Consider the following 27,693-nt stretch of genomic DNA (forward strand, 5'->3'; position numbering starts at 1 on the left):
TTTCACTTCCATTCCCTTTTCCTCACACCAGATGGTTCCAGTACTATAAATGAATCATATTTCTTTCCACCATCAACTGTAACTGAATAGGTAAAGTTTCTATTTGATAAGAATGCTTTCATTTTCATAGTTTATTTTTGCTATTTTCCTTAAAATTTAGGAGCTGGTTTAAATATAGAAATAAACATAATAAATTATAATTTGAACCACTGAAGATATCTTATGTTGAAATAAAAATATTAAATAAAAAGATAGCCTAATGATGACCATGTAACCACTGTTGACAGTGGACCAGAAAGGTCTTTACACAGAAGAGAATCTGTCATCCTTACTTACCTGATCTGGCCTACAAATGACTCCAGCCCCCCGAAATGTGGTTGACTCTTCAGTGTCATCTGGGCAATAAATGTTAGCCTAGCAAACACCCATAAACAATTTTTAAAAAAATCTATACATAAGACTTTCCATACGTTTTTGTGGAAAGATTAATGAGGCCAACTACCGTTTGGAAAATAGGTGTTTAGGAATGTGAAGGTAGATAGCTCTGGAGGTACAAATATGCAAATCAATAGAAGGAAACAGTTTGATAAGGCAAATTAAAAAGCAAAGCACAGGACCAATTTATGGGATGAGATGTTATGCTAAACCCACATAGAAACTTGGTTACTTGGAATACTGGGAGTGTTGGACAGGCTCCCTAATAGTCACCAAAGTTTGAGAAGAAAGCAATGAGTCGAAGATTAATATCATGAACCTGAATAAAAACAATATGGGCACAATAGCCAAGCTTGTTGAAGCAGACTAACACACTATTTTAGGGGATAAATCAATACAGTTAAGGGAAAACTTTAGAGTACTCAAAATTAATATACTCCCATTATAAAGAAAAATTCTAAAGGGAGGACCCAGCATCTGTGCTAAACTGAAGAAGCTAAGGAAGCGTCTCTCGCCCATAAGTGTTCAAGGTTTGTGTGAAGATTTGTAGCTCGGGTGTTGGTTGTCACGGTTGTGGACATGGTCGCCAAGCTGGGATGTTGATTTGCAGACGTTTCGTCCACTGTCTCGGTGACACCTTCAGTGCTTTGGAGCCTCCTTGAAGGGCTGCTGTACTGTGTCTTCTGAAATTTATTTGATTCCGTTTCTGCTGCTTCTGGTTGTCCGTTGTAGTGGCCGGTGTATTGAGTCCAGGTCAGTGTGCTTGTTGGTAGAGTCCGTGTGTGAGTGCCATACTCTTAGAAGGAACAACCAGAACCGGCAAGTGCAAGCAGCAGGAATGGAACTAAATAAATTGCAGAAGACACAGTACAGCAGTGCTTCACAGGAGGCCCCAAAGCATTGAAGGTGTCACCCAGATACGGGATGAAATGGCTGAAAATCAATTTCCCAGTTCGGCGAACATACCCACAACCACAACAAGAAAGGCTTCAAAATTAAGTAAAAAGCATATAATGGCATGAAGATGACTGGCAGATCAGATGATTGGTCAGAATATAAAGAAATGTAGAGATTAGCTAAATCAGGAGAGAGAGCTTACAGTATAAGAGGAAGGTAGATACGAATGTAAAAACAGATAGTAATGTAACTTTCTACAGGTTTTTAAAAAGGAAAAGAATCAGTAAAGCTGGCCCTCTACAGAGAATGGGGTGCAAATGGTGGGAGAAATGAACAAATATTTTGCTCCTGCCTTCCCTTAGAGGATATAAGAATCATTTAAGCAACTGTTGTAAAAAGAAACTGGAAGCGAGGTTGGAATTTAGCAATATCACAAGTCCCAAGCAATCTGAAGGAACTCTTGGCTGACAAGCCTCTTGGTCCAGATGGACTTCATCTTAAGATCTTTACAAAGATTGCTAATGAGGTAGTAGATGTACTGATGTTAATTTTCCAAAAATTCCCTAGATTCAGGAAATGTTCATCTGACTGGAAAGTAGCAAATATAATTCTTCTTTTTGAGAAGGGAGAGAGACAGCAAACAGGGATTTATATGTAAACAAAAACAGAAATTGTTGGAAAAGCTCAGCAGATCTGGCAGCATCTGTGGAAAGAAATCAGAGTTAACGTTTTGGGTTAAGTGACCCTTCCACAGAACTATTTCTGATTTACAGTGTCTGCAGTTCTTTCGGTTTTTATAAACTTTTGTAAATATGATGATATCTGTCACGGGAAAGGTGATAGAATTAATCATGAAGGAGTTAGAGATGTGGACAGAAAAACGCAAGATAATCAAGTAGAATCAGCCATGTTTCATCAAAATTGAGAGTGTGGTGCTGGAAAAACACAGCAGGTCCCTGAGGTGATGAGGTTATGTGCGGTTTGGGAGATGATGGTTTGGTGATGGGAGGTGAGGTCGTGGTCAAGAGGGCGGTAGGAGGAGTGTCTTCAAGTTGACAGCTGGCTTCAGCCGTGTAGAGGTCAGTGCGCCGAACTACCACTGCACCATCCTCCAACGCCGTCCGCTGGTTTGATGGTGAGGTTGGGGTTGGAGCAGAGGGATTGGAGGGGTGCGTGTTGTTAGGGTGAGAGGTTGGAGTGGATCAGGAGAGTGGACAGGTTGAGGCAGTCAATGTCCCGGCGGCAGTTGGAAATAAAGAGGTCAAAGGCAGGTAACAGACCAGCATAGGGTGTCCAGGTGGATTGGATGCAAGTTTCACCAGCACTTCCGCACGTCATTTACCATATCCGTTGTTCCCGATACGGTCTCCTCTATGTTGGGGAGACAGGATGCCTCCTAGCAGAGCGCTTCAGAGAACATCTCTGGGATACTCGCACCAACCAAGCACACAGCCCCGTGGCCGAACACTTCAACTCCTGTCCCCACTCTGCCAAGGACTTGCAGGTCCTGGGCCTCCTCCATCGTCACTCCCTAACAACCCAACACCTGGAGGAAGAACGCCTCATCTTCTGCCTCAGGACCCTCCAATCCCATGGCATCAATGTTGATTTCACCAGTTTCCTCATTTCCCCTCACCCCACCTTACCCCAGTAGCAACCTTCCAGCTCAGCACCATCCTCATGACCTGTCCCATCTGTCCATCTTCCTTCCCACCTATCCACTCCACACTCCCCTCTGACCTATCACCTTTACCCCCACCTCCATCCACCTCTTGCACTCTCAGCTATAAGTGTCCTGACGAACAGCTTATGCTTACACAAGCTACTGCTTACAATTTAGGTCAATGATTTCGATGTCAGATCTGATGAAGTATCATTTCAGATTTGAGATGCTAACCCTGTTTCTCTTTCCACAGATATTTCCAGTCCTGCTGATTTTTTTGTTTTCATTTCAAACTTCCAGCAACCACATTATTTTGCTTTTATTTGAGTGGGTAGTTTCTTGTTGGGTGGGGGAATCAAGGCTTATGGAGATAGATGAGAAGGTATAATCTGAAATACAAACAAATCAGGAATGATCTTACTGAATGGTGAACCAGGTCTGAGAGGTGAATAGTCTACTTATTTAATTTAAGCCTGTTGTTATATTTAGGTCAGAATAGTAAAGATAGCAGAATTAGGTGGATGTTTATGTAATTCTGTTACACAGTCCTCGTCGTTATTACTAACTGTTTATTTAATTAAAATTCTCCAGTTATGATGTAGTGATTTGAACTGATATCACTAAGTCATTATCCAGGCTATAGCATTACATAACCACTAACATACTACTATGATATCGTTCCCACATAATATACTGAAATGTAGTTTACATTAGTTACTCACTTGTTGTGAGATGCTGTTTCTTTTCTCCCCATTTTACATTTGGATGCACAATAAATATCCTATGGCCTCCTTCAGGAACAGGATATATTTGTTCTTCAAATAACTGTTCAAGTTCAGCATCTGCTAATTCATATTCATCTTCTGATAGGACCTCATCATTTTCCATGGTTGGTTTTCCACTTCTTGAAGGCTTTCTGGTATTGATACCTTTTCTATTATTTGAATAACATTTGCTTGTGCTCAAACACCGAAAGTCATAGCATGATATATTTCCACGAGAATTACTTTCCTCTAAATTACTAGAAACCTTTCTGCTCTTCAGAGGCAGCTTTGGATGAAAATACAAGAATTTTGGGATCTGTGTACCTGCTGCTGAGAAGCATCTTTTCCGAGGTGGTAGACTTTTCAGGGCATGCAGTAAAAACATTTTCGACATATTCCTCAGTAACACCATAACTGCAACCCTAAACCACACAAGTCAGATCTAGGAGTTGTATCACTTCAAGACCAACTGTTAATGGGAAAATTAAAGAACACATTCAGGTGACACCTTCCAGCTGATCCTTACTCAGTTTGGTGCCACATGTTGCATTAACAATAAAAAAATAACAGTGACTAAAAGAGATCTTGGATACCCAGTAAATGTGGCTGCAGGGTTCTGATCCTTATGAAGCTTCCCACAAGGACACTTTCAAAACTTATGCGTTTAATTCAGCTACGTTTAACTCCACCTCCGATTGAAAACTTTAACGATGCAACATTTCAGAAACTAAAACCCTGCATGAACTCCCCTTATTTTAGTTTCCCCGGCGGAATGATAGGACTGTAACACACGCCTTACTCCTTTAAAAAAAACTGAATTTATTTTTAAAAGTTTTAACTCGATCCATGTAGTTAATCTTAAAGGTATATATATATTTTTTGTGGCGATGAAATGTGATTTTGGTTTCCGAATAAGGAGCTGGTTTCCAGTGTGACCCGAAGGTGACCCGGTGTCACACGGATTCGGGTCCGGGTTGCGGTTGTCCTGGTGACAATGGCAGCTGTGGGGCGGACGGAACCGCTGCGGAAGCCGTGCACTTACCAGCGGCGCTTCAGAGGTAGGGAGGCCCAGGTAGATACTTGCAGTGGTGTTTGTAGATGCAAAATGAATTATATCTCGTCACATCCATGCACTAGCCCAAGGCAACCCAGAGGCGGGAGATGCTCGGTGTAATAACTAGTCACGACCCCACCTCCCACCGCCAAACCATCACCCCCCCCCCAGACCATCCAGGACCTCATCACCTCAGGGCATCTCCCACCCACCGCCTCCAACCTCATAGTCCCACAACCCCGCACCGCCCGTTTCTACCTCCTGCCCAAAATCCACAAACCTGCCTGCCCCGGCCGACCCATTGTCTCAGCCTGCTCCTGCCCCACCGAACTCATCTCCCAATACCTCGACACGGTCCTGTCCCCTTTAGTCCAAGAACTCCCCACCTACGTTCGGGACACCACCCACGCCCTCCACCTCCTCCATGATTTTCGCTTCCCCTGCCCTTATCTTCACCATGGACGTCCAGTCCCTGTACACCTCCATCCCCCATCACGAAGGACTCAAAGCCCTCCACTTCTTCCTTTTCTGCCGAACCAACCAGTACCCTTCCACTGACACCCTCCTTCGACTGACTAAACTGGTCCTCAGCCTGAACAACTTCTCTTTCCAATCCTCCCACTTCCTCCAAACCAAAGGAGTAGCCATGGGCACCCGCATGGGCCACAGCTATGCCTGCCTCTTCGTAGGATATGTGGAACAGTCCATCTTCCGCAACTACACTGGCACTACCCCCCACCTTTTCCTCCACTATGTCGATGACTATATCGGCGCTACCTCATGCTCCCACGAGGAGGTTGAACAGTTCATCCACTTTACTAACACCTTCCACCCCGACCTCAAATTTACCTAGACAGTCTCAGACTCCTCCCTCCCCTTCCTAGACCTCTCCATTTCTATCTCAGGCGACCGAATTAACACGGACATTTACTATAAGCCGACCGACTCCCACAACTACCTAGACTACACCTCCTCCCACCCTGTCCCCTGTAAAAACGCCATCCCATATTTCCAATTCCTTCGTCTCTGCCGCATCTGCTTCCAGGAGGACTAGTTCCAAGACTGCACAACCCAGATGGCCTCCTCCTTCAAAGACCGCAATTTCCCCCCAGACGTGATCGAAGATGCTCTCCACCGCATCTCCTCCACTTCCCGCTCCTCTGACCTTGAGTCCCGCCCCTCCAATCGCTAGCAGGACAGAACCCCACTGGTCCTCACCTACCAGCCCACCCATCTCCATATACATCATATCATCCTTCATCATTTCCGCCACCTCCAAACGGACCCCACCACCAGGGATATATTTCCCTCCCCTCCCCTCCCCTATTAGCGTCCCAAAAAGACCACTCCCTCTGTGACTCCCTTGTCAGATCCACACCCCCCACCAACTCAACTTCCACTCCCGGCACCTTCCCCTTCAACCTCAAGAAATGCAAACCTTGCACCCACCCCCCCACCCCCCCACCCCCCCACCTCCCCCCCCCCCCCACCCCCCCACCTCCCCCCCACCCCCCCACCTCCCCCCCCCCCCCCCACCTTACTTCCTTCCAAGGCCCCAAGGGATCCTTCCATATCCACCACAAATTCACCTGCACCTTCACACACATCATTTACTGCATCCGCTGCACCTGATGTGGCCTCCTCTATATTGGGGAGACAGGCCGCCTACTTGCGGAACGTTTCAGAGAACATCTCTGGGACACCTGGACCAACCAACCCAACCACCCTGTGGCTCAACATTTCAACTCCCCCTTCCATTCCACCAAGGACATGCAGGTCCTTGGATTCCTCCACTGCCAGACCATAGCAACACGACAGCTGGAGGAAGAGCGCCTCATCTTCCGCCTAGGAACCCTCCAACCACAAGGGATGAACTCAGATTTCTCCAGTTTCCTCATTTCCCTTCCCCCCACCTTGTCTCAGTCCCAACCCTCGACCTCAGCACCACTTCCTAACCTGCAATCTTCTTCCTGACCTCTCCGCCCGCGCCCCCACCCCGGCCTATCACCCTCACCTTAACCTCCTTCCACCTATCGCATTTTCAATGCCCCTCCCCCAAGTCATTCCTCCCTACCTTTTATCTTAGCCTGCTTGGCACACTCCTCATTCCTGAAGAAGGGCTCATGCCCGAAACGTCGATTCTTGCTCCTTGGATGCTGCCTGACCTGCTGCGCTTTTCCAGCAACACATTTTCAGTAATAACTAATCGTGTCAATAAATTGACTAATATGTTGAACTATAATTATTATTGTTGAATTATAGTGGTGCTGTACTCACAAATTTTATGAGAGCGAGCGAGAGAGCCATATACTGTGGGTCTGTTGATGTCTGTCACTTTAGTTCTTCATTACCTTCTCAATTAAGAATGAATTCCTTCTTAAGATGCCAGTGTTTCATAGAACAGAAAGGAATTCACCTGAGATTTATCCCCTAAAACCACTAAATCAGTGCTTCTGTCATGGCTTCCTTTTCCCCTAAACCAATAACTTCCCCATCCAATGTCCCTCACCTTCCACCCTAGCAGGCTTTTCTTTAGTGCAGTAATGAGGGAGTGCCATGCTGTCAGAGGTGCTGCTTGCTGTTCCCAGTGAATGCAAAGTAATCCTACATCATTACAGTTACAACAGCTCTCTCATTCTGCTCTCTCAGGGATGTTATCTTTCAAGCTAACCTATGCCCTATCCCACTCCATTGGTAAAAAGGATCTTATCATTATGCCGCAGTTGATTGTATCCCACTTAACCTCCTTCGATCTATGCCTGCATGTAACCTAAATAGTTGGGAAAGCCAATGGACAGCTAAACACAGAGATAGATGTGCTAGTATATTATTGAAAAAGTATGTGGGCGGCACGGTGGCACAGTAGTTAGCACTGCTGCCTCACAGCGCCAGAGACCCAGGTTCAATTCTCAGGCAACTGTCTGTGTGGAGTTTGCACATTCTTCCCGTGTCTACGTGGGTTTCCTCCGGCTGCTCCGGTTTCCTCCCACAGTGCAGGTTGGTGCAGGTTGGGTGAATTGGCCATGCTAAATTGCCCGTAGTGTTAGGTGCAAAGGTAAATGTAGGGGAATGGGTCTGGGTTGGAGCGCTTCGGTGGGTCGGTGTGGACTTGTTGGGCCGAAGGGCCTGTTTCCACACTGTAAGTAATCTAAGTAAATTTATTAAACTTTAGCCAAATGATGTAGTAAATCAGAAACCACCTTAAAGAGTAAGTCACTCTTCAAATTTGCCCAAGGTAATTAATTAATCACTTCCCTCCACCACGTCTGTACCTTTAATAATATAATTAACATACAATTAACTGGGTGGGAAAAAAGTACATAATTTCTTTGTCGAGTGGAGTGAGAAGACAGGGTCTAGATTAGCTTTTTATTTGAAAGACAACATCTTTGATAGAGCAGCATCTGCCTCAGTTCTTCACTACTGAAGTGCAAGGACTGTGGAAGGATCACCGGACATGAACGTTAGCTATTGATTTCTCATCACTGATGCTGCAATTCTTGTTTTTGTGACTGTGTCTTTTTACTTGTGCTTTTAAATGTTGTACACTGGATTAAGGAAGTGGTGTTATTAAGCCAATGTTTTGAAAGGATGGCTGCATGATTTGAAAGTAAGTCATTTGACACGCATGGCAAACATCATGACTAACTGTAAACAAGTAACTGAATGGTTGTGGATGAATATGAACAGAGGAGTTGTGTACCGATGTAATTGGGTGGCAAGAGAGGTTGATTGATGACAGAAGCCTTTGCCTGTCAACAGCTGTGAGTTAACTGAACAGCTTGGAGCTGGGAAGAAGTTAAAAGGAATAGCTTTAATTTCTACCGGTTCCAAACTGGTTCTCTGTTCTCTGCAGTCACTTTAAACTTGGACAAAACCAGTTATTCTTTCCTTTAACAAATTGCTATAAGCTGTGATTGATAAATGGTAAATCAGAAATTTTACAAATAAGCCAGTCACCTGTGTTTCTTGTAAATCAATAGAAGCATTTGGAAAAGTAAAATGAGGAATAAACTTTCAGATCTGTAAGAATAAACTCAGCAGAACTTATTGGCAATAACTATTGAACTGTCTTTCCAGTATTTCACCACTGTCTATGTTTTTTTTCCTGTCTTTCCAGTATTTCACCACTGTCTATGTTTTTTTTCTGTCTGTATGTGTATATACGTGATAGGAAAAAAGGTGATTAGTTTTAATTAGTAGTGTTATATGCCGATGATGTATAAGTGTTTATTTGTGGCTAGTGTCTAATTACTTGTTCAGCGCAATATCATGGCCCATGCATTCTATCAACCTAGGTCTGAAAATCAGATAAATCGGGGAATATTGTGCGCTTATTTTAAAAATTGGGCTTTATTTCCATTATACTATTCCAGTGGTGACCAAGGTTTTAGTCTGCATTTTGTGTTCAAGTCCCTGCAATAAAGATTGAGCCCACACCTTCAGACCAAAATGTGGAAAGTCTACAATTGAACTTAGAGTAAATTCAGAAACAAATAGTATATTGCTAACATCTTTAAAAGTTTTTTTTATTACTAGCACTGGGTTACTGAATCATTTGCAATATGGATTAAAAGATTCAGTGAAGGATTAAAATTATATATATTAAAATTCAGTGGTTAAGTTTGCTTTTTGTGTGTCTTACAGGTTAACTTGACATAACACTGATGTAGCATGTGATTTGTGTCTCTTTTGTCTAGTGGATGTTAACATTAAGAAACCTCTTCAACCTATTCAACTGAGCAGTGAGCAAGTGGCTGTAGAGATCTGGTCTCTCTGTTTTCAGCTTGATCTCCTCATCCGAGCTGAGGTGCATCATGTATGTAATCTGTCTGTTAAATGTGCTATATGTGAGGATGAATGACTGTCCATAATTATATTAGCTATAAAACAGATTTGTTTTATTCTTTTAATTGAATTTGGTTCTTTTAATTGTGTCTTGATTCAACATTTTAAGAAAGAATCAGGTTTTATTTTGCTACAATGTGACGGTTGGGATTCTGTAAGAGGTGACTTTGGGATTCTGTAGGTGGTTTTTTTTAGAATATTGAACAAAGCAATAGAAACCAGTTCCAATTCAATCTGTGTGCCTTTTATTATTTGTTGATATAGGCAAGAAATTATATAATAATTTACTGAAGGGTCAGTAGCTGATGAAAATGTTTCCTGTAAGGTAGATCTGAATGTAATATCCGTATACAGGGTATTTTTAGTGAAATTCAGAGGTAGACGAGTCAAAATTACTTTTATTTCACAAGTGGTGTGACCTGTTAGGAGGAACAATTTTATGAAATGTGATGTGAAACGTATCCCAGTGTCCAATATAAGGGTTAATTGTTCCATGTTTGGTTCGCAGTGTACAGTGACTTTACTGTTAACTGGGACCACATTTACAGCACATTTTTTTTATCCACGAGCGTGTTGTGCAAATATTGAGCAAGGCATGATCAGATATGGTAGTCATTCCCTTCCTGTTTAAATATCCAGCAGAAATGTACTGACATTGAATCTCTTCAGTTCATAGAATCCCTACAGTGTGGAAACAGGCCCTTCGGCCCAACAAGGCTACACCAACCTTCTGAAGAATAATTCACCCAGATGCATTCCTCGAGCCTATTTTCCTATATTTACCCCTGACTAATTCATCTAACCTGTACATCCCTGAACATTATGGGCAATTTAGCATGTCCATGGATTGTGGGAGGAAACTGGAGCACCCGGAGGAAACCCAAACAGGCACAGGGAGAATGTGCAAACTCCAGTTGCCTGAGACTGGAATCGAACCAGTTCCCTGGCTGTGAGGCAGCAGTGCCAACCACTGAGCACTGTGCTATTGTATGTGTCTTTGAATGGAACTTCTCTCTCACCTTTAAACCTTATTATCCTCATCCCACCTTTTTAACTTGTAGTTCGCTGGTACTGTACAGAGTTATTGGCTAATACATTTTTCCAGTTTGTATTAAGAGGGAATTGTTTTATTCTTTCGACAAATAGAAATTTTATTTTAGTTACAGGAGCAGCTAAGAGAAGATAAAAGTCCTGTAGAATCAGAGTCTTTTCACACAAGAGGTAGGTACATTAATTGTTTACATTGATCTTTAAGAAATGAAAAGTACTGTGGTGAATGTTTATTTCTGTTATCACTGTTTCCCAAATTGAGATGTCTTTAATCTATCCCAGTGGAAGTTTTCTGGAGTAGATGTTCGAGAAGATAGTCAACCTCAGGCTGCTACAAGTAGAGAAAACTGGGAAGAAAGATTAGATAATATTTTGTAGTCAGTGAGAGGTTAAGGTAGAACATAGAACAATACAGTGCAAAACAGGACCTTCGGCCATCGATGTTGCGCCGACCTATGAACTATTCTCAGCTCATCCCCCTACACTATTCCATCAACATCCATTTGCTTATCCAAGGATTGTTTAAATCTCCCTAATGTGGCTGTGTTAACTGCGTTGGCAGGTAGGGCATTCCACACCCTTACCACTCTCTGAGTAAAGAAACTGCCTCTGACATCTGTCTTAAATCTATCACCCCTCAATTTGTAGTAATGCCCCCTCGTACAAGTTGACATCATCATCCTAGGAAAAAAGCTTTCACTGCCTACCCTACCTAATCCTATGATCATCTTGTATGCCTCTATCAAATGCCCTCTTAGTCTTCTTCTTTTCAATGAGAACAGACCCAAGTCTCTCGGCCTTTCCTTATAAGAGCTTCCCTCTAGACCAGGTGGTAAATCTCCTCTGCACCTTTTCCAATGCTTCCACATCCTTTCCAAACCAAGTGTGGCCGCACTAGCGTTTTGTATTGTTGCAGCATGACATTGCCTCTCCGGAACTCAGTCCCTCTACCAGTGAAACCTAACATACAGTATTCTGGATCAGTGGTGCTGGAAGAGTACAGCAGTTCAGGCAGCATCCAACGAGCTCGTTGGATGCTGCCTGAACTGCTGTGCTCTTCTAGCACCACTGATCCAGAATCTGGTTTCTAGCATCTGCAGTCATTATTTTTACCTCTAACATACCGTATGCCTTCTTAACAGCACTATCAACCTGGGTGGCAACTTTCAGGTATCTATGCACATGGACTCCAAGATCCCTCTGCACATGGACTCCAAGATCCATCTGCACATCTACACTACCAGAATCCTACCATTGACCCAGTACTCTGCCTTCCTGTTATTCTTCCCAAAGTGAATCACCTCACATTCAGCTGCATTGAATTCCATTTGCCACTTCTCAGCCTATTTCTGCTGTTTATCCAAGTCCCCCTGCAACCAGTAACATTCTTCCAAACTGCCCACTACTCCACCGACTCTAGTGTCATCTGCAAATTTACTAATCCATCCACCTGTGCCTGCGTCTAAGTCATTTATAAAAATGACAAACAGCGGTAGTCCCAAAACAAATCCTTGTGGCACACCACTAGTAACTGGACTCCAGGCTGAATATTTTCCATCAACCACCACTGGTTGCCTTCTTTCAGAAAACCAGTTTCTAATCCAAACTGCTAAATCACCCTCAGTCCCATGCCTCTGCATTTCCTCCAACAGCCTACCATGTGGAACCTTATCAAAGGCTTTACTGAAGTCCATGTACACCACGTCAACTGTCCTATCCTCATCCAAATGCTTGGTTGCCTTCTCAAAAAACTCAATGAGATTTGTGAGACACGACCTGCCCTTGACAAAACCATGTTGCCTATCTGAAATTAAATTGTTGCTTGGTAGACAGAGGAGCTGTGAAAATAAAGAGGGAAAATAAAAGGAAAAGGTTTAATGATGTTGCTGCTCTTTTCTGTGTCCCACATTACATTTTTTATTCCTGTCGGTTGCCTGGTCTCCTGGGTTCCATACGCAGCTGGCTTAATGTGGTAAAGAAGAAACATTCACCCTATAATCTTGTGATTTACTGATTAATGTTACTTCGTTAGGTATAGATAGAGTTTGTTTTTTTTTGATGCTTCGTAAATTGAGAGGATTTTAAATTCTGCAATTTAGGCAAAGATTTTAGAGTTGTGCTAATAACCCTTCATAGAAGTCTCAAAAGATAAATTCTTACATAAAATCACACTACATTGCAGTGAGATTTTGTTGAGCTTGCTTTACTCAAGGTTGACTGCATATTGCAGTGCTGAATTACAAGTGTAGCAACAACTGTGCAGGATGACTGTGTATAAACCTATATCTTTCATTTTAGATTGTTAACTCAATTAAAAGGGAGAGTAAGGAAGTAGTATACAATGGGCTTTTTACATGTATACTCTACATTTGTATCCAGCCCATTTTTTTTGTCCCATTATCATAAGTCTAAAGGGGGCAAAGTTGGGCAGGTATAGGAGCTGAACATCTTGCTCAGTTCAGAAGTGAAGTTTACTTTGTGAATGGCACTATGAACAAGCGATGGTGCACATTTTTCGCTATATTTTGTTTTGGATATAGGTGACATAAATTCATTCATGTTCCAGAAAAAATAAAGGAAAGTAAACAGTAATTTGTGTTTAACCTGCAGTGCATTATACATTTTCTAGTTTCAACTCTGTCGTGTTGGTAAATGAGCTGGGTTGTATTTTGGGTGCACATTACAGAACAACCTGTAAAAGGAAACAAAATAAAAAGAACTTTGAAATTAAAGGAAGACCGCTCAGTTAACTAACCTCACCTGGGGGTAGGGATGATCAGTGCATTTCCATTGATCTCAGCATCATTGATAGTGGGAGAAATAGGTTGGAAAGATTGCTACTCCTGATCCTTGTCAAGTGAATCTCCTATGGACCAACATGAATGTTGACATCAGGAGAGGCTTATCCTGCATCCTGACAGCCTGCTGCATCAAGATAGAGAGTAAATTGAGTGGAGACAATGGTGTAATGGTAATACCACTGGACTAGTAATCTAGAGGATCTATTAATTCTTTGCGGACAGTGTTTCCAATTCCTCCATGGATGTTTTTTTTGGAATTTCAGTGAATAAAAATCTGGAAGTGAGTGGTATCATTAAGTTTTGTAGAAACCCAACTGGTTCACTAAACTCCTTTTTAGAAGAGAAGATTTGCCACCCTAAACTGGTCTGACCTGCCATGTGTGACGCCAGATCTGCAGCAACGTAGCTGACTCTTCACTGTACTCTGAAATGGCCAGCAAGCCACTCATTTCAGGGGCAGTTCGGGATGGGTAACAAATGCTACCCTTGCCAGTGACGCCCATATTCTATGAGGAATAATGAAAAGAATAATGAAAAGATGCTTGCTGCTAGGGAGCCATATGTGAGGCTTCAGATGAAGAATGGATTTTGTTAGGTTTGTAAGTTAAAGTACAGGTGGAAATTATATAGTGAGTGGCAGAATCCTTATGAGTATTCAAATACAGAGGGTCCAGGGTATGCAAATCCACAGATCACTGAAGGTGGCAGCGCAGGTAGATAAGATAGTAAGAAAAGGAAGGAGACAAGCGGGAGGCTGGAAGAACACAGCAAGCCAGGCACTTGGGATGGACTTGGTTTGTTTGCAGTGGAACGCAGAAGGTTTAGGGGTGACCTGATAAATATAAAGATTGTAAATGGCATGGATAGAGTGGAAAGTATGAGACTTTTTCCCAGGATGGTGGAATCAATTACTTGGGAACACAGGTTAAGACGTTTGTGAATGGACAGGGTTTTTCCACACAAAGGGTGGTAAACGCCTGGAATGTGCTGCCAGAGGAAGTCGTGGAAGCAGACATAATAGCAGCATTCAAGAAGCACTTGGACAAATACATGAAAAGGAAGGGAATAGAGGGATACAGCTCCTGTAAGTGAAGACAGTTTTAGTATGGAAGGGCGAAATGTGTCTGTGCATGCTTATTCCTGGGCTTTGTCCTTTGTTTTTTGTAAAGGGGTATGGGTGATTGGTTAGCTCACCTGGCTTGTTGGTTGGTTTGTGATGCACAGTGATACCAATAGCATGGGTTCTATTCCCACTAGCTCAGGTTTTTATTAAGGACACTTGTTTTCAACCTCTCCCCTCATCTGAGGTGTGGTGACCCTCAAGTTAAACCACCACATTAGTCTCTGTCTATGAGAGAACAGCACTTGCTCCTCTGGGAGTATGGCACCTTCACATTTACTGTAATTTAAAGTACACCATTTTATGAAAGGTTTTATTAATTTGATTATCATTTGATGACAAAATAACAGCAGTCTGTCAAACAATCCTTTGGTTAACAATCCCATGTTCCTGAATAATAGAAAATAAAAATACTTGACAATGCAAAAAAAACCTTGACGTGGCTGTGTACAAAGCATTTTATTTAGTTTAGGAATATATTTGATTTGAAATAAGTAGAGCTCCTGTCTCAAAGATCCAGTATGTAATAATGTTCTGCAATGACCTTATATTTAAACGTTTGATTTAAAAAAAAACTTGCTATAGTTGTAAAACAAATTTATGAAAGTTGATATTCCAGTTCATAGTTATGTATTGTCAGGAACCTGACTGCTGTAATGTGGGGTGGTGGGGGAAGTGTGGTTTTTTTAAAAAAAAATGTCTTGGACAGTTGTATAAGATGGGCAACAGGAAAGAGTAGTTTATTTTACACATTATCTTTTCCACTGATTTATTTAGATGGGATGTATGATGCATTTGTTTTGCCACAACCTGTTTTGAGTGATCATTTGAGATGAATTTTACCCCTCTGAAATGTCAGTAACTAATGTGGGTCCCAATAGTCTTTTGATGTATTAATACTTTGTTGCTGCCTTCATAACAGTTAAAATTTTTATTACTAAGAAATAGGTGTCTAAGATGAGATATTTATTGCTTGAGGATTGGTGGAGCTGGTAGCTGAAAGCAGTTTTGAAAAGAATGAAAATTATTTTCAATCATGACTCCCCATTTCAAATAGCTATTTTTAGCATTCACAACTCCTAAACTGGGTGCTATCCAGCGTCATGCATTCCAAAATCAGCTGCAAAAATATGTCGCAGTCTCATTTGCGGGCAGGTACCTCATTGCACCAGTGCAAAGTTTTCCAGCCCATCCTGTGGTCTCCCCACAAGGCTGTTTATCTGGGACACTTTCCTACTGTGGCTGCATATCCCTTGAGAAATAGATTGCTTACATTCAAATCGTTCTCTTGTAAAATCCTTCGTGACCAGTTGGAAGGTGAACTTCAGTCCTGCCCCAAAAGGGAAAATGTTTAATTTTGAAGAGTTGGGTTCCTGCTCCTCGCTGTTTAAAAATAATGATATATTGGAATGCTGTGTTGCTTTTCAACTTGTTCTTTCATTCTCATTCAGGTGTACGTTATGTTGAAAGAATTAAACAATATTTGGAGCATCTGCCGGACCCTGTTCCACAGCTGGAGGTAATGTGCTTTACCTTTATAAAAAGTTTTGTTTAATTGTAGAATGGTATGCAATATTGTTCCTGTCTAGACATCTGTTTGGCTGAATGTAATACATTTACATTAAAGCACTTCAAGCTGTGGGTCTGGTGCACTGGTGATGCTAATGGGAAGGTCTGTGCAGTATTTCAGAGATATTTTTCTGAAGATGCTATTTGTATATTTAAAAAATGCTGTTTTGGGGAAGAATTTAATAGATGAATTCTATATCATAGTCTCTAAAGGGAAGCTATTGCTGTATTATTGCTATGACCTTTCATAATACAGTATTAACTCTGTTTTACAGGACTATCTGGATTCTCAAGGATTGTCAACATTGTTTCCCCGTGTTGAAATATTTGTAATACACGGTAGACCTGTTGACATGCTGGAACAGCCTCCTTTGGATGGTGAGAATGCTTTCCTCCATCCTGATACATTTCTGTATGTTCAGCAGATAAGTTATATCTGTACCAATGTACTCCTCTTAACAATTTTGGTTCTGTTTCTTTTCCTTAATTCCACAGAAGAACTGTATTGTTACAATAACTGGATTAAAATCAATTATATAGTGAATAAAGGATGCACGGACTGCCTAGCAGTTAAAACACAACACTGAGACATCATGATTTTGGAAGATGATTCCTAAACAAAATAAGGGATATACTTTGGTAGAAAGAAATGAAATTAATTATAAATTTAAAAAGTACAATTCTAAAATTGGTACAGTAATCCAGATGTGTGTATGTACGTGATTTGTCAAAAATTTGTGGAAAAACTCTAAACGAGTTCTTCTTGCCTGTTAGAAAGAAATAAGAGTGGTTATTTGCTCTGCTTTTTTGGTTACACTTTGAATATTTACATAACATACCAAATGTGGTATTATATTTTCTCCAGTCTTAAAAATGCTGATGTGGATATGTCCATATTTCATCACACCTAAATATTTACTCTTTCCGCTCTGAAGCTGTCAATTTCAAAATGTTATATCTGAGGCGAATGATCTGTTGAGAAACATGCTATTGTACTCGTCTTTGAAGTAAGGGTCCTGAATCATTTAGGTGTTTGGAGCTGGAAAGCACAATATAAAGCTTTTTTTTTTACATATGCTCTGCAGCAAAGTTGACTAATTTTTCTTTGGTTTTAATTTCTTAGTTTTTAAAAATTAATTACTAATTTGGTTAATTTCATTTAAGGTTATTTCATTTTATTGAATTGTAGATTTTACATTTTATTTTGATTTTTGTTTAGTGTTGAAAGTGAACCCTGTGGTTTTCTGTAACTTTTACGTCAAAAGTGGCTTTTTGTTCAGTAAATGAAGAACTGTGAGGGTTTTACAGTCGGGTGAGTTAATAACTGTAATTTATTTTTCTAATTTTTTTTGTAGAAACCTTTGCCGTGTTTTAGTTTCATCTACTTTTTCCCTGTTTAAAATAAGTAATTGTTTATATTAATTTTATAACGTGGAACCAGATATGAATTTGCACTCTGCTCACACAATATACTTTTAATCTTCTCAAAACTCGCTAACACTTTTAAACTCTGTATGCTGTATTGTACCTTACAAAACAACCTAAAGAAAAGCAATAGACAGTATCTTAGATTATTGTTTAATTCATTTTAACAGCTGATTATGAAGCTTTTCATCTAAAAGCTGTACCAATGGCAATGGACACTAATAGCTTTTGCTGTTGACAACTTGCTTTAGCATAAAGGAACTGGCATTCAGACAGTTAATGGTACTGGATTCTGCTGCATCTTCAATAGGTCTTCACTAATGCCTAGATGTATGGAGCTGGATTCTTGTTGTGAGTCCCAGAATCATGACTTTACATACCGCAAACTGTCTTGATTTAGTGTGGTGACAGGGAAATAGACAAACAAGAGTGGTAAATAGAAGTTTCTTGTCTATAGTTGAGCCTTTAAGAAAATGTAAAAGTGCATTGTACAACAGTGATAAAGACCTGGACCTGCTTCACACATTGCATCCAGGGATTAATATATAGCATGCAGGGTCTTAAAGAGCATGAAAATATGTTTAGCGTATTGCTGAATAAAGACACACAAAATTGATGTATCTTTGTGTACTATTTTATTTATGAATTTCTAAAAAACAGATTAGAGCATCCTTTTCAATTAAATGGTGAAAGACTAATTCATATTTGTGAAAACCATACTTGCGTGTTTTCTATTTGGACATGAGAGCTGAAAAATGTGTTGCTGGAAAAGCGCAGCAGGTCAGGCAGCATCCAAGGAGCAGGAGAATCGACGTTACGGGCATAAGCCCTTCTTCAGAAATGAAGAAATGTCGATTCTCCTGCTCCTTGGATGCTGCCTGACCTGCTGCGCTTTTCCAGCAACACATTTTTCAGCTCCCTTCTATTTGGACATGTTCCTTTGAGCATGCCCCAGAGGCAGGAACCTATACAGTGGAAGATTTAAAATTGAGCATGGGGATACTCAGGCCTAGTTTACGTTTGGGCACATTCCTTTCAGCAGGAGACAGCAGCCACCCAATCCAGGGAAGCTGTGAATTCTTAACTGAAGTGTGTTTTTTGCTGTTTATTTTATACTATTTAACCCTATATTGTATGGCACGATAGACTGAATAATTTTGTGTTAGTACTTCTGCTATAAAATGTAACTTTCTGGATACTATTATCAATCACTTAACAGGAATTAATTGCTTTTTGACAAATGCAGTTAGAACAAATCCAATCAGTAATGCAAATACTGTCCTTTTTTTTACAATTGGCGATGTATTTCTAATCATCCTTCGGCTTTATTTCTTGATTAAATTCTTCAAAGTTTTAAATTTTCTTTGCTAAAAATGTTTTGTTAGATGCTGATTATTCTTTGTTTATTGGTTCAAGTTTTTTTTTTGATTTCACCTGCTCTGCTTGATCTTCTCTCCTTCTCTAATAGAGGTCTTTCCCCTGAAGAAAGCCACAGTGTCTTGCACTAGTTAAATGGCAGAAGACTAAAGTTGTTTTGTCTGTGCTTTCAATCCAGGCTATTTTTCCCACATTGGGAAACTAAATCAACTCCTGGTTTTAAGTCAGCAATTGGAGGATGATTTGCAGCACCTGGGAAGCCACAAGTATATAGCACATCAGCTTTCAGTCTTGTATGTGAGTACCTTTGTGGTTAATCTAGGAGCATTTGTAAAAATTGTGAATGTGATACCTTGTCCACTCTCTGACCTATTAGCATGCAATTTTATCATACATGTTCTATTTCCTTTTCAATTCCCTTCCCATGTGAAGTAAAAATGACCAGGACTGACAAGAGTCCAGCCATATATTGGGTGTGTGTGTGCTTAATCCTTCAAAAACTTAAGGTAATGTTGTAAGGATTAAGCATAGTCCTGGGTGTTCAATATTTATCAACCAAATGTGCAGCGGAGCTGGGCTATGATTTTGTCAATCTGTGCAACTTGAGTGGTGATTTGTTTTTCTCTCATTGGATTACCTCACCTTTTTCTGCTTCCTGTTGACTACCAAGGCTCCTTGACACAACTAAGAGAAATTTATTTTTAAAAGAAACTGTGCTGTCTGTGCCTAACTGATGTTTACAACAATACATTGTTACAGTGCCACTTAGCTTTGTCCAACCAATGAGGAACGTAACTCCAAAGCTTTTTAACACTCAGGCCATGTAGCATCTTGAGCCATTCAGTATTAATCAACACTCCAACGCCACTTATCTACCTTTGTTCTATATGTCTTGATACTTTTGCACAATAAAAATCTATCAATGCCAGTTAATTCCTGGTTTTGTGTAACCCCAGTGTAAATCTACTGGTCTCACTCAACATTAGAAAACAGCCTTCATGAATCCCACAAATTTAGTTTGAAATTGCTACATATTTGGCAAGCTAGACCTTGGAAGCCAGCAGTGCCCGAAACCTTTTCATAACACCATAAAAGCAGGGAACTGACATCAATTCAAGATCTTCTGTTCTGCACAGCATCATACTGCATGGCCAATGGCACGTTCCACCACCAGGCAATTGAATGAGATCTGTTTTATGTTAAAATATCTTTATTTTCTCCTTACAGAAAGTTCTGAATTATTTCAGTGGGTCTGTTAGTCTGGGCGTCTTAAAAAAGGATATTGAAGCCAATTTTAAAGCTTTAAAATCTGGACTGGCTGTTGGCAAGGGGACTGAGCAAGAGCCTCTGCTACCGTATCATTATGTAAACTGGTGAGTATGAGTGACAGAAATGGAAGGTTTTTGCAGAAGGTGAGAGAATGTTTATTTATAATACATTTTAGAATGCTATTCAGTGGAAATCATGAAACTGTTTAAGTAAACTAAATTCTCACGGTCTTTAAACTCTCACTTATTTTTAAAACAAATCATTATCAGAGATGTTTTGCACGAGCAATTTACATCAACATTTTATGAATTCAACACAATTATATAAATATTAAACATTCCTCATCATACTAATATAAACTAGTTTCATAACTACACACACAAAATCATAGAACTCCTATAGTGTAGGAGGAAGTCACTCAGCCCTTCAATCTGCACCAACCCTCCAAACAGCATCCCACCCAGACCAAGTTGTAGCCCCCTAATGTATCCCCGTAACCCCACATTTACCACGGACAATCTACCTAGCCTACACATCTTTGAACGCAATGGACAGTTTTAGCATAGCCAACCACCTTTGGACTGTGGGAGGAAATTGGAGCATGCGGAGGAAACCCACGCAGACATGGGGAGAATGTGCAAACTCCTCACAAACAGTTACCTCAGGCTGGGATTGAACCCAAGTTCCTGGTGTTGTGAGGCAGCAGTGCTAACCACTGAGCCACTGTGCTGCCCAAATCCTTGTTTTATCCTAGTATATCCTCTGATTCTTGCTCATCCCTTCTTTTGTTGACACTGTGCTGGGGTACAGTTACTAGTGTAACATAAATGAAGAACAGGAAACCTCCAGCTTTGATTTCATCAAACTGTTGAATAACAATAAAGCAATTAGTACAGGCATCAAACCATTTCAAAATCTACCTTTTGATATTAATGTATATGAAAATATTTCCTGTGTTCACAAGCACATGCAAATTTTTTATTCACCATAGAATTGTATATTCATTATTTTTAACAAACCTTATGAGGTTAACATTTATTTAATTATTGTTAATACGCAGTAAAGCACACTTGCTTTGTATCATTATTCCAATTGATGGTAATACTGGACAATAGGTTGGGACTTTCTTCACTGGATCTTAGGAGGTTGATAGGTGGCCTTATAGAGGTTTATAAAATCGTGAGGGGTATAGATAGGGTTAATGGAAGATGTATTTTCCCTAGGGTGGGGTAATTCAAGACTAGGGGGCACATTTTTAAGGTGAGTGGAGAGGGATTTTTAAAAAAAGACATGAGAGGCAAATTCTTTAAACAAAAGGAGGTTTGTGTGTAGAATGAACTTCCTGAGGAAGTCGTGGATGTGGGTACAATTACAACGTTTTAAAAGACAGTTGGATCAGCACATGAATAGGAAAGGTTTGAAGGGATATGGGCCAGGAGCAGGCAGATCGGACTGGTTTAGTTGGGATTATGTTTGGACTGAAGGGTCTGTTAAGTTTACTTTCCTAGATTGGCAACTGTGGTGGTTAGTCACTGAATGTACATGAGACTGCCAATGATCTTTAAAAGAGAACAACATTTTTAAAACATTCTATATAAGACAATTTTGTAAGATTTTATTATAAGCAGATTCAATTTTTCCCCCCAAAAGTGACCAGTACAGATAGTTCCGTGAAGTCTCACCCCTTAAATCTAAAACTTCTGGTGGCCTGGGTTCCTTTTAGGATTTGACAGCACGATGACTTGTGAGAACTACCTGTTCCAATCTGGAGACTTCTACAAAACTAACACACTGTCCTTGTGCTGAAAGAAAACTGTTCTTCTGAACTGAACCCAAACTACTAGTGATCCATGATCATTTTCTTTCAGTAAGGCATAAAACACAGCATTATAAACCCTTGTTCAACTAGCAGCATATGTCGCGTGCTACACACTTCAGTCATACGTTTTCTTAGAAATTATGTATGTATTTCATTGTTCCAAATGATTTTCTGACCTCTGTATAAGGAAAGCTATACAGACAGAAGCTAAAATTATTTTGTCAAATTCCCAAATGATGATATATTATAAACCTTTATCATATTGTCAACAAAAAGTGTATCATGATGTTGGGTTCAAACGTTCATTTACAAAAGGAACTTTCCACCAATCACTTTCATTTTTACCCATCACTATTCTTCCTTCACATTTCAATATACCCCATAGGTACTACATCCTTCTACCCACCCCACCCTTCAAATTCATCCTGTCCATAGTGATGCACATATGGGCAATTGCATGGGATGATGAGGCATTGTCAGGAGTGATGGAAGAGCATGGTGCCACAGAGGGGATAGTTTCTGTTGATTGCTGAAATTGGAGGGGAAGTGAGAGCATGTTATTTGCATACTGCTGAATGTGGCAAAAATGGCAGAGACTAGTGAGGTGGAAATTGTTGTTCTGGAAGGGTGGGTTGAGGGCAGAAGTACAGGAAATGTCAGACAAGGCTGAGGATCCTGTCAATCACAGTGGGGGAAGTGAGGGAAATCTTTCATTGAGGAAAGAGGAGGCACTCCTGTGGAAGGTGCCATCATTGGAATTGATGTTATGGTCCTCTGACATGGTCGTGCAGGCGACTCAGTTCAACAGCAATTAGGTATTAGCAGCGATAATCACATCACGTGGTAAAATAAAGAGGTAGGTCAATTTGGATTTGGAATGATTTGTTCAATGGGATAGTATTTAATGGGGTGGGAGTAAATTTTTAAGGGAATCCTGTGGTGCTAATCAATACCAAGTCATAGAATCCTTCAGTGTGGAAAGAGGCCATTTGGTACCAACCCTGTGGGCACCCCACCCTATTCCAATAACCCCTTCACTTACCATGCCTAATCCACCTAGCCTGCACATTCCTGGACACTATGGGCAATGTACTGTGGCCACTCCACCTAACCTGTAGGAAGAAACCAGAGTACTCAGCGGGAACCCACACAGACACAGGGAGAATGTGCAAACTCCACATAGACAGTCACCCAAAGTTGGAATTGAAGCCAGGACCCTGGCACTTTAAGGCAGCAATGCTAACCACTGAGCCACTGAGTCTTTTTACTCTCATTTGACATGGAATCTATTTCAAAGAGCTAATCCCTACAGGGATGACTAGCAGCCAGCTGAAAATTAAAACCATGAAATATATCAACCAGAATGTACCATATCTGGCAAAGTAGTTTCAGACAAATTGGAAAAGATGGTCCTAGCCAAGATATATTTCAGAATGTATTATGATAAAGTCTTTATAACATCTAACAATCTTACCTATTAGCTGTTCTTAGTAAGTTCCAATTTGAAATAAAAATTGAGTTTGTGGTGAGTATGATTTGGTGTTAGCCCACCCATTTCAGGGTGAAGAGGCCAGATAGGTTTTGAGGCCTGGGTTTTTGCTGAAGTGACATTGGTAAGCTGGGGTAGCAAGTGGACATCTAGTAATTGGTCAAAAGTGGTTATTCATTATTGAGCCTGGCCAGTGGGTAAAAAGTGAGGCCTGCAGATGCTGGAGATCAGAGCTGAAAATGTGTTGCTGGTTAAAGCACAGCAGGTTAGGCAGCATCCAAGGAACAGGAAATTCGACGTTTCGGGCCAGAGCCCTTCATCAGGAAGGCTCTGGCCCGAAACGTCGAATTTCCTGTTCCTTGGATGCTGCCTAACCTGCTGTGCTTTAACCAGCAACACATTTTCAGCCCTGGCCAGTGGGTACTCACTACCTATTCGCCTTTTAGCAGTGTCACTATCATTGTTTACCAAGTGCCGATTTAAGATACAAAGTATGCTTTGACTGTGCTGAGACAAATTGGTACTGGTACAACATGAACCTGGGATCTTTTCTAGCTCAACCCCATATCACAAAATTTGTTTACCTACTAAGATTGCAGGGAAATGTAATAATGAGGAAGGTGAAGGTTACAGCCCATGAACAATGTTCCCTTGAAATTTCTTTCTGACAGCGCAGTGGAGCAGTGGTGCCCATGTGCAGCCATGCAACTTAGAACTCCTCACATGAGAATAATCATTCATAATTATCTTCAGATAATGTTTTTTTGTTAATTTTCATGTAATCTTTCTTTCATGTTTTTGTCTTTTAGGATACTCTGTCTTACTCGTAGTATCATTACAACTGTGACTATCCTTCCTGAAGAACTTACAGAAGAACTATCTTTGGCCATGTCTTTTGTTATGAATCTGAGATAATGCACAAGCTTACTTTAGGATGCTAGCAAACTGAACTTCAGTCTGAAATGAATTGACAATTGTGCACTTTTTTAAAACACAACTTAAAATGGCTCTCTTCTTTCTTCCTTCTGAATGTGCTGGCTTTTACCAGTTTAGGTGCCTCTGTTACCTTACTGAAATATGTGTTCTTTGTGAGTGAGTGTTGCCAGTCTGTATGACTGGGAGAGAGAGAGAGAGAGAGAGAGAGAAGAGGGGATGCGAAGTCAGGGTGGCTGAGTTTGATTAAACTCCCTCTCTAATAACGTGTGTCTACCTCCACCAAATGGAATGCAGCAGTTCAACAGAGCAACTCGCCACCACCATTTCAATGGCAACCAGGGATGGGCAAATAATGCTGATCCAATTCAAAACAACATACAAACCCCTCCAAACACACACACACACACACACACACACACGCCACAGCCAAGCATCTTATTCTGCTATAGGTGCTACATTAATGCAAATTATTTTATGTTGTTTCTGTTCACAGGAATTACTAGATGGTAATTAAAAGTAGAGATACTATTTGCTTTCCCTCCTGTCACCTCTGAGCCCAATGCCACTCAGATCACCTTTAGAATCCATTTTGGTGCTTCAGCTGAGATGAACTAATTTGGAGATCAAACCTGGGACTTACCTGTGCTGATCCACAGTACACTTAACCATCGAATTCATTGGAGGAAAGTCTGATACAGATATTATCTAGTTCCACAATATAATTAATCTTGAATGAGATATTTGTAGACCAAATAAACCTACCAGGAACTGATTTTAAAATAACTGAACTAATATAGGTTTTTAGTGTTCAAATGTTCCTTCATTTGAAATATACTCTTGGTTTTCCCCCTCTGCTTTCCGTTATTAGTCTAGTTTTGATGGCTTCGTGGGATGATGGTTAAACTCACTGTCCATTCTTCTACAGTTTCCTAGGCCAAACTATGATGGTTGGAGGCATATTCTCTGCAAAACAAGATGGAGAAAAATCATGTTATTTTTAACTAGGTTTTACCTCTTGAATGTGATATTGACCTTTGGAATATACAAGTCAGGACCTGATAAAAGGTAGGACATGGTTTGGTAGGATTTTAACATTGAACAGTGCTGTGACTTGAGCCATTGAACAGAGTAATATGAAACATCAGAAAGAAAACAAATCTTGTCTGTTATAATTATTGCAACCCACACAGAAAAATAGAAGCAGGAGCCCTTCAAACCTGTTCCACCATTCATTATAATCATGGCTGATCAACCAACTCAATAGCCGCTTTTCCCCCATATCCTTTGATCCTTTTAGCCCCATATGCAATACCTAACTCCTTCTTGAAATCTTTATATGAAAGGAGAACAATTAGTTGTTTTACTTTTAGCAACTGGGTACTTTCCGTACTCTCAATCTCTAAACAACAAAATCTGTTTTCATTGATAAGAATTTCATTTTTTAATTATGGAAAAATACATTGAGCACAATGATAGCCAAATGGTCATGTAGCCACATGTAGCTATACTTTTTCATCTGGAGTTCATTTGTAAGTAATTAGCCAACTAAGACATTCCCTTCCTCTTCCTAATATCATTTATTTCCAGTTTAATCACAGCAATGGTTTTGATGAAGAAATGCCTACAGCCAAATTGATATAATCTTTCCAGAGTACTTATTTGCTATTATGCCATCTTGTTGTTCCTTAAATGATTCCAGTCTCTTGGTTCTTCGAACATGTTCCAGCTGTAAGTAAACCTGTGTGTGTAAAAGAAGCAAAACTTCAGATGTCTGGCATTAATATGCCTTTCCCATCCTGAGACTGTACGACGTAGTTGTGTTGTGCTTGTACATCCGAGGATATAGATTTTTTTTATTCCTCTCCTGTATGCTGTTAAGTATCTTCCTTACCATTTATTGATGCCAGATTTCAACCTGACTCAGTGGGGGCTCTGCTGACCCAATCTACATTCATTCCTCAGCCAATGTCAGTAAAGTTGATTATCTGATCCTTTAATTTATTGCTGTTTGTACAGTCTTGACCATGTACAATCTGACTGACAAGTCACCCTAACATTACAGCATTGTCTGAACTTCAAAAATATCTCACTGTCTTGGGCCTTAATGGGTGCTCTCTGTCTGAGGCATCTCTTTCTTGTCATTGAAGAGTCTCAGCATGTTACAGTTTATATTATTGCTTAGAGAGAAAGAAAATACTGTTTTGTGATGGAAATGCAAACCAGGCTAGTGAGAATATGAAAGTCAGATATCTTGGCATCCCTGATCAAGCTCATGTTCCCAAAGGGCACTTTGGAGGTTTACACTGATGGACTTTAGATCAACTTGGGTTCTGAATAATTTCTTAACAATTAAATATCAAATCAACTTAAATTGAAACTTCATCTTTTCTTGATATCTGTTTGTTATTGGTATGAAAAGATAAATCAACACAGGGTCAAGTTTTCTCATTCTTCCTTTTATTTTTGAGTTTGTGTACAGACTTTTTTTCAAAGGATTAGGAAAATCTATCAGAATTTCTGCATGCACTGCCCTACATTTTAGGAAGGCAAATCTGTAGTAACAAATACTGCTGTCAAGCTGTTACTTTATAGTAATTTAGAAAAGTCTATCCAAATTACCACATTTTCTTCAGTGTAATTTGTATTTAAGTACAAATAGGAATGTAAATTTAGCAGAAATATTAAAGAACATTTTTTTTCCCCATCTAATATTCTGAGGAGTCAAAAACTTCCAAAATTAGGAAAATACAAATTTATCAAAATGCTGTTGATCCTGTTCATGGTCAACAAAGCTAAACTCATCCAGCCTTCTCCAGCTCCAGGGTCAAGTTATTTATTGTAAATAAATTAAGGCTGTGATTGTACTTGAGAGGGTGAAGAGTTTCACCAGGATGTACCCTGGGCTGGAGCAAATCAGTTATGAGGACAGACTAGAGAGGCTGGGGCTATTTTCCAGAGCAGAGATGGCTGAGGAGAATCTGATTGAAGCGTATGAAGCTGAGATGGGCATAGACAGGTCAGAATGTTTTTCCTCTTAGTAGATGGGTCAGTAATCAGGATGCATGGCTTTAAGGTAACATGTAGGAGGTATAGAGGGGATTTGAAGAGGTTTTTTTTCATTCAGATGATTGTGGGTGCTTACTTGGAGTTTACTGTCTAACTAAATGGGAAAGGTGG

General features: G+C 40.4%; 2 protein-coding genes across 2 annotated transcripts in view; one reads left to right on the top strand and one right to left on the bottom strand.

Annotated features, from left to right (window-relative positions):
• Positions 1-4,518, bottom strand: part of gtpbp6 (GTP binding protein 6 (putative)) — a 27,670-nt gene extending 23,152 nt beyond the window's left edge. Inside the window, exon 1 of the mRNA XM_060826261.1 lies at positions 3,718-4,518. Within this exon, the coding sequence (XP_060682244.1) occupies positions 3,718-4,171 (454 nt within the window). The 5' untranslated portion in view covers positions 4,172-4,518. The remainder of the gene's footprint in view (positions 1-3,717) is intronic.
• A 224-nt stretch (positions 4,519-4,742) lies between these two features.
• On the top strand, positions 4,743-26,839 carry si:ch211-218d20.15 (uncharacterized). The gene is made up of 9 exons (XM_060826848.1): positions 4,743-4,817; positions 9,514-9,632; positions 10,822-10,882; positions 16,084-16,151; positions 16,477-16,579; positions 17,421-17,513; positions 19,182-19,300; positions 20,231-20,376; positions 24,390-26,839. The coding sequence occupies exons 1-6, from the start codon at positions 4,754-4,756 to the stop codon at positions 17,486-17,488; spliced, it is 483 nt and encodes a 160-aa protein (XP_060682831.1). The 5' UTR covers positions 4,743-4,753; the 3' UTR covers positions 17,489-17,513; positions 19,182-19,300; positions 20,231-20,376; positions 24,390-26,839.
• The last annotated feature ends 854 nt before the right edge of the window (positions 26,840-27,693 follow it).

Source organism: Hemiscyllium ocellatum, chromosome 6 (genome assembly GCF_020745735.1).
Source record: "Hemiscyllium ocellatum isolate sHemOce1 chromosome 6, sHemOce1.pat.X.cur, whole genome shotgun sequence".
In the NCBI taxonomy this organism is placed as follows: Eukaryota; Metazoa; Chordata; class Chondrichthyes; order Orectolobiformes; family Hemiscylliidae; genus Hemiscyllium; species Hemiscyllium ocellatum.

Excerpts from the sequence above, each read along its gene's own strand:
- si:ch211-218d20.15 (XM_060826848.1), top strand. The coding sequence starts at position 4,754 with ATGGCAGCTGTGGGGCGGACGGAACCGCTGCGGAAGCCGTGCACTTAC. Across the intron at positions 9,633-10,821 it reads TCCGAGCTGAGGTGCATCAT|TTACAGGAGCAGCTAAGAGA; the intron begins GTATGTAATCTG and ends ATTTTATTTTAG. Across the intron at positions 16,580-17,420 it reads GGAACAGCCTCCTTTGGATG|TGTTGAAAGTGAACCCTGTG; the intron begins GTGAGAATGCTT and ends ATTTTTGTTTAG.